This window comes from Acanthisitta chloris, unplaced genomic scaffold (genome assembly GCF_000695815.1).
Source record: "Acanthisitta chloris isolate BGI_N310 unplaced genomic scaffold, ASM69581v1 scaffold32752, whole genome shotgun sequence".
NCBI lineage: Eukaryota > Metazoa > Chordata > Aves > Passeriformes > Acanthisittidae > Acanthisitta > Acanthisitta chloris.
Genome location: NW_008659658.1, coordinates 11,600 through 18,605, shown reverse-complemented (window position 1 = coordinate 18,605; position 7,006 = coordinate 11,600). Strand labels below are relative to the sequence as shown.

Genomic DNA, 7,006 nt, shown 5'->3' with positions numbered 1-7,006 from the left:
GAGGGAGGCGTTTGGGATGCTGAGAAGTTGCTGCCCGAAACGCGCGGGTGGTGCTGCCCCGGGGGGTTCGCTGAGCGTGGGTTGGAGTTTCCCCACGTGGGAGCTGTGAGGGGTTAGGGCCGCGGGGGGAGAGGGCACGGAGAGGTGCGAGGTCGCGTTTGAGCCGTGCTCGGGTCCTTTGCAGCGTCGCTGCGATGGCTCCCGCGAAGAAGGGCGGCGAGAAGAAGAAGGGACGCTCTGCCATCAACGAGGTGGTGACTCGGGAGTACACCATCAACATCCACAAGAGGATCCATGGCGTGTGAGTCCTGCTGTTTGTCAGCGGAATGTGCCTTAAGGGAATTGGCGTTGGGAAGTGGATTTGGTCGGTTTTAAAGGGCAGGGAACGACTGGTCCTTATTGCATGGTGTTTGTGGTCCCTCGTGTCTCGGTTGTGGCTCGAGGAAGCACCTCTGTCCCTGTGCAGTCTGACACTTGGTATGTGGCTTTCAGGAACAAGTGTGTGCCTCTGGTGGTGAGTGTCCTGGGATCTGAAGGGGGCTGGGGGGATACAAACTTTCCCGGAGGGGATCAAATAGAGGAGAGATTTACAGATCACAAACGCTGGTTGCACAATGTAAATCCAGTATTAAAAGATCCTCTGATACCAGAGGAATCTCAGCCTACTAATATCACAGGAAGTTGATGTCAATGAATGCTGAGCACTTGCAAAGGTGGAATGTGCTCTGTTGTACTGGTTCTGACAGTCACCCATTTATACAAGGGCATAAAATAGAGAGAACCTGTCTGTCCTCTCTAAGGTCCATTTCAACTCCTGAAATTCTATGATGCTATGATTTAATTGGTACTTGGATGTGTTCACTTCTATGCACAGGTTGTCATTGTTTTCCAAGCAAATGTTTATCCCCCTGAGCGATTTTTAGAAGTTAAACCTTGTTGTAATCTAATGGTTGGCTTTATGCTTATCATGGAATTGTGTGTGGTGTGGGCTGAGGTGTGATTGGAGTTAGAGGATATGTGTTGTGTGTGGATGAGAGGAGCTTCTTACCTGGCAAAGTGTGGAAGAAACTACCTGAATCAAAACAATGGGTAAAATGGCTGAAGTTAACTTTGGATAGGAGAGAAATGAGGCAGTGGGATATTGCAGAACCATGGGTGATGTTGGGAGGCAGTGGTACCTGCAAATGGCAGTAAGATTGTTTGGTTTTTTTGTAGAATCATAGAACTTTAGGGGTTGGAATGGACCTTACAGATCATCTAGTCCCAATCTCTTGCCCTGGGCAGGGACATCTCCCACCAGAGCAGGTTGCTCAAGGCTCATCCAACCTGGCTGTGAACACTGCCAGGGTTGGGGCATCTAATACCTCCCTGAGCAACCTGGGACAGTGTCTCACCACCCTCAAAGGGAAAAACGTTTTTCTCACATCCAACCTAGACTTTCCCTCCTTCGATTTGTACCCATTGCCCCTCGTCCTGTCACTGCAGCTCCTAACACAGAGTCCCTCTCTGGATTCCCTGTAGCCCCTTCAGATACTGATAAGCTGCTGTGAGGTCTCCACACCTTCTATTCTCACACAATCAGCATTTTAATGTGCTGTGCACTTCTCTTTTGGGGTTATCCTTTTGTCTGTTGGGGCATGAAGTGCTAGGGCTGCAATGCTTTATGTTTAATGCTCATCTCAATTGTAATCACACACCTACTACCCATTACTAGCTCTAAATACCAACAGCAGTGTGCAAATAACAGTATGCACAACCCACTGTGGGGCCTCAGGCACCACTGACACAGTCTGTGCCAAAGTTTGGGTATGATGCATGTGGCAAAACACAGTGCAGCTGTGACTTGTGCCATGAATATCCAGTCCTGCACGGTCTGTCCATAATGGGCATGAGACAAGCTATACTGGTGAAAAAAAACTGGTGCAGTCCTGCAGCATAAAAAAAGTAACCATCAAGTATTGTACAGCAGATGTTACTCAGAATAACATCAATTTTGTGCTTCTGCTGTTTATTTCAATACTGATACAGTTCTGACAAGTTTCTGTTGTTGCCCTGCTTTTCCCATAGGCCCTTATTCAGAGTGTCTGTGAAACCTCTGATCTTCTCAGGAATGGTACAGGATCACAGAATAATTAGAGTTGGGGGGGACCCATGAGAATTACCCAGTTCAGCTCCTGACATCCCCAAGAATCACACCCTGTGCCCAAGAGCATTGTCCAAATGCTTCTGGAACTCTGTCAGGCTTGGGGCTGTGACCACTTTCCTGGGGGAATGTATGTGATATTGAAACATGTTGACATTAAAACTCAAGATCCAGGAGATCTCATGGTTGCAGAATTTTATTGAAATTGTCCTTCCCTTGGTGTATGTGGTTTTTGTCAGGCACAGACTCTCAGGTTAGCAGAGACTGGATGTGGCACTCAGTGCCATGGTCTAGTAACCACAGCAGGGTTGGACTCGGTGATCTTTGAGGTCTCTTCCAACCTGGTTGATTCTATGATTCTAACGACCAGAGTGAAGGTCTGGTCATGCTGCAGTGCAGCTCTTTGTCTTCTGTGTTTAGAGAATGTCAGTGGTTGAGTGCTGCAGCAGTGTTCTGTGCTGACAGTGTCCTGAGGTTAAGGAAACTCTTCTTGTGTTTGTCTCAGGGGCTTCAAGAAACGAGCACCTCGTGCCCTCAAGGAGATCCGGAAGTTCGCCATGAAGGAGATGGGAACGCCTGACGTTCGCATTGACACCAGGCTGAACAAAGCAGTCTGGGCTAAAGGAATAAGGTGAGTGTCTGCAGCTTTCCTTAGTGGATGAGAGAGGACTTGATGGGATGGGTAGGAAAGCTCTACAGACTTGATCACTGGGCTGAGGACAACGGCATGAGGTTCAATAAGGCAAAGTGCTGGTCCTGCACTTGGAGCATAACAACCCCATGCAGCACTACAGGCTGGGGGAGGAGTGGCTTAAGTGTTGTTCATCAGAAAGGGACTTGAGAGTGCTGATGGACAGTGGCTCAATGAGAGCCAACAGTGTGCACAGGTGGCCAAGAAGGCCAAGGGCATCTTGGCCTGGATCAAGAATAGTGTGACCAGCAGGACTACGGCAGTGCTCATCCCCCTGGAGTGGGCACTGGGGAGGTCACACTTCAGTACTGTGCTCAGTTTTGGGCCCCTCACTGCAAAAAGGACATTGAGGCACTGGAGTGAGTCCAGCCAAGGGCAACGAGGGCAGCAAAGGGCTGGAAAACATGTGGGATGAGGAAGGGGTGAGGGAATTGGGTTTGTTCAGCCTTGAGAAGAGGCTCAGGGGTGACCTCCTGGCTCTCTGCAACTCCCTGCCAGGGTTGGAGAGAGGTGGGGGATGTGTGTCCTGCCAGGGCTGCAGGGAGAGGACTAGAGGGAATGGTCATGAGCTGAGATAGGGGAGAGTCGGATTGGATGTCAGGAGAAATGTTTTCCCTGTGAGGGTGTTCAGGCACTGGGATAGATTGCCCAGGGAGGTGGTGGAGTCACCATCCCTGGGAGTGTTGAAGAGACATCTGGATCTGGCACTGGAGGATCTGGTTTAGGGGTTCCAGCAGTGGCAGGTTAATGGTTGGACTTGATGCTCTTAGAGGTCTCCTCCAACCTTCTCAATTCTATAAAACAATTGTATAGTTTTTGTGGTATTTTTATTTTCTTTGCAAATGCTTCCTTTCTTACAGTGTACATGGTAAGCTTTCTGTCACCTCTGTGTTTTGGTCAGTTCTCCCAGTGTATTTGTAGCAAACCTTTAGTAAACTCTGGGTTTGAAAGGGCTTCATTTTACCTCTAACAAGAATAAAGCAAAGGAAAAAAGGAATGTGGATTTGAGGGTGGAGGGCAGGCAAGAGAAAGGGTTTGGGGTATTCTAATGCCGTAGTACTCCAATCCCTATTGCAGCAGACAGTTTTTAGGGCCTTGTAGTGATACCCACAGCCCCAGGCTAGGTGTCTGGGATTTGTGTAGTGTGTCTGCATGCCAGATGCTACACCTGTAGATGCTACACCTGGACACAAGGAGGTGTGTTTTAAATAGGGACATTAATCTTTACTTGGAAGTACAAACAATTAAGTAGTTTGGGGGCTAACTACAACTTCTGTGAAATCACTGCTGCAGAGGCAGCTGATTTGGCATTGGACATGGTAAAGGTGGTCCAGAAGAACTCCTGTGAGGAGTGGTACCTCTTAAACTAGCAAAAGGTGGATAGGGATGGATGCTTTGAGTCATGCACTGGGTACAGATGGCTCTAAACCATGTTTTCTGAGAATTAGGTTCCCAAGTCTAGACTATGATATATTTACAATCCTTTCCCTGGAGTTGTGTAGCAAACCCTTCAAAAGCAGAGTGGGTGATGGGAATCAGTTACTGGTTCTTATGGGCAGGGGTTCTCTGTCCTTCCTGGTGAAGTGTCCTGTTCCATGCAGTGAAAAGCAGCAGTGGAACTAGGAGATAGCATAACTTCAGGGCTTAGTGCTGAGGCTGTTAACCAAGACTGCCTTATATTAATGGTAGGAGTGAGGCCTGTGGAGCAAGGAGTCACCACACCTGTCTTCCCTGTGGGAGTTTGACTGCAGATTTTGCTAGTTAGAATACCTACCAAGTGAAATATTTCCTCTGGAAGGATGAGGAGCAGCTAAATTCACTGTGTCAGCTAGTATGATAGTCATTGATCTACATAAAGTAGTGAAAAATGCTTTTGACTTGTGTCAGGAAAAGAGTAAAGCAAAGCAAGTTCCTGTGTCTTAATTACTGTGTCCATCTGATTTAGTAAGTATGTTCTCAAGAAGGTACAGCAAGGAGAAAGTTCCTTGGCATTGTGTGGAACAAAGTGCTCTGAGCAGGAGTTTCCCAAAATCTTGAGTTCATTTGAAGAAGGTTACTTGAAAAATGATGTGGAGAAAAAAATTGTGCCTTCCCTCAGCAGCATATTTTGGGCATTATTAGGGGAGGACATTAAGCTGTGACTTTCCTGTTACAAACAAAATCATCTAACCAATTCAGTTGTGATTTCATGGGCTTTGTGAGGAAGAAACATTGATCAGTAGATTTTTCCATAAGGAAGATCTTGGTTCAGGTCTGATGCTCACTAGAACTTCCACGTGACTTCTGGCATACAGATTGGGGAAGGACTCTTGACTCTTCTCAGGGACCTTGGGCTTTCAGAGCAGATTGAAGTTTTTCCTCACTATTTACTCTTGTAGTAAGCAGTGCTTGTTAGTAACAGCTGCTTGCTGATAATGTTCACTTCATCATCACCTCCACAGTGTGTTGCCTGGATCAGTAGTGGACTGATGATGCACTCCTGACTTGATCCTCCTACTGGAATATGGATTAATCTTCTTCAAGGCTCAGTTAAATCTTACCTGCTCCATTTACCAAACTAAATAAAACCAAACGGCCCCCAAAAAAGCTCCTTTAAGGTATATGGTACAATCTCTTCAGCTACAGGATTTTGCTCTGGCTGTGATAGAAACAGAACAGTCTCATCACATCTTTGCACAAACAGGGAGTAGCAATCATAGAACAAAGACCTTTTCTGTGAATTCACAGGTGTCAGCAGTAGGACAAGAGGGCACAGACTCAAGCTCTGCCAGGGGAGGGTTAGGTTGGCTATTAGGAAGAGATTTTTTGCAGGGAGAGTGCTCAGGCATTGGAATGTGCTGCCCAGGGAGGTGGTGGATTCACCATCCCTGGAGGTTTTCAAGCTGAGACTGATGTGGCATTTAGTGCCATGGTCTGGTAACCACAGTAGGGTTGGACTCGATGATCTTGGAGGTCTCTTCCAGCCTGGTTGATTCTCTGATGATTCAATCCATGTACCTCTTACCTTCACTGTAGGAACGTTCCTTACCGGATCCGTGTGCGTCTGTCCAGAAAGCGCAACGAGGACGAGGACTCACCAAACAAGCTGTACACACTGGTCACCTACGTACCAGTCACGACCTTCAAAGGTAAGGAAGGTTGTGTGCCACCTCTCATCGTGTTTCTCTGAACAAGCAGCAAGACAGGACAGCTCCTCCTGCAGTACAAAATCCAGATGACAAGCATGGTGATGGGTCAGACTGCTGGGTTAAACAGCTCTGCTGTAGTGAACAACACTGCTAACTTGCCTGACCCACATAGCTCTGCTGTAGTGAACAACACTGCTAGCTTGCCTGACCCACATCTGATGGGGGTTGGTCTCTTCTCCCAGGCAACCAGCAGCAGCACAAGAGGGCACAGACTCAAGCTCTGCCAGGGGAGGGTTAGGTTGGATCTTAGGAAGAGATTTTTTCCAGACAGAGTGCTCAGGCATTGGAATGTGCTGCCCAGGGAGGTGGTGGATTCACCATCCCTGGAGGTTTTCAAGCTGAGACTGATGTGGCACTTAGTGCCATGGTCTAGTAACCACGGTAGGGTTGGACTCGATGATCTTTGAGGTCTCTTCCAACCCTGTTGATTCTATGATTTGGAGAAATCCTTGCCTATATGGTTTGCTCTTCCAGAAGTAGATGAGCTTTGTAGTAGATGTACTGAAGACTTCCATATACATAGAGGGAACTGTCCTAGTAACAAGTGATGTTACAATTTCCTGTTTTGCAGGTCTACAGACAGTCAATGTGGATGAAAATTAATCTGGTTTTACTTAAAATAAAAGGATAAAAAGAAAGTTTATTCCTGAGTTGTTTTTGTTGTCCAGTCTCTTCAAGCTCTCAGCTGTGAAGCACTGAGTTCAACAGGTACCAGTATCTTGCTTTCTTGTACATAATGGTGTAATGCTGTTAGAGATACTGTAGACTTCTGTACATGTGACTGGAGTAAGGAGGAGACAGGAATGTTCCTATGTGGGTGGCAAAGTCCTCGGGGTTTTTTATTCGTAGGACAATAAAGAGCTACTACACAGGTATTGTAAGTTAAGGCCATGTTTGTTTGAAAAACAAACGAAGAAAAACAGAACTGATAGCTCAGAATTTGATGTGTTGTTTGTGTGGATGAAGTAAACTCCCTGTATTTAG

The 7,006-nt window shown here is 46.9% G+C and overlaps 1 protein-coding gene across 1 annotated transcript; it reads left to right on the top strand.

Annotated features, from left to right (window-relative positions):
* The first annotated feature begins 167 nt into the window (after positions 1-167).
* RPL31 (ribosomal protein L31) lies at positions 168-6,645 on the top strand. Its single transcript, XM_009069456.1, has 4 exons — positions 168-301; positions 2,649-2,774; positions 5,850-5,962; positions 6,594-6,645. The coding sequence occupies exons 1-4, from the start codon at positions 195-197 to the stop codon at positions 6,623-6,625; spliced, it is 378 nt and encodes a 125-aa protein (XP_009067704.1). The 5' UTR covers positions 168-194; the 3' UTR covers positions 6,626-6,645.
* The last annotated feature ends 361 nt before the right edge of the window (positions 6,646-7,006 follow it).

Excerpts from the sequence above, each read along its gene's own strand:
- RPL31 (XM_009069456.1), top strand. The coding sequence starts at position 195 with ATGGCTCCCGCGAAGAAGGGCGGCGAGAAGAAGAAGGGACGCTCTGCC. Across the intron at positions 302-2,648 it reads CACAAGAGGATCCATGGCGT|GGGCTTCAAGAAACGAGCAC; the intron begins GTGAGTCCTGCT and ends TGTTTGTCTCAG. Across the intron at positions 2,775-5,849 it reads GTCTGGGCTAAAGGAATAAG|GAACGTTCCTTACCGGATCC; the intron begins GTGAGTGTCTGC and ends CCTTCACTGTAG.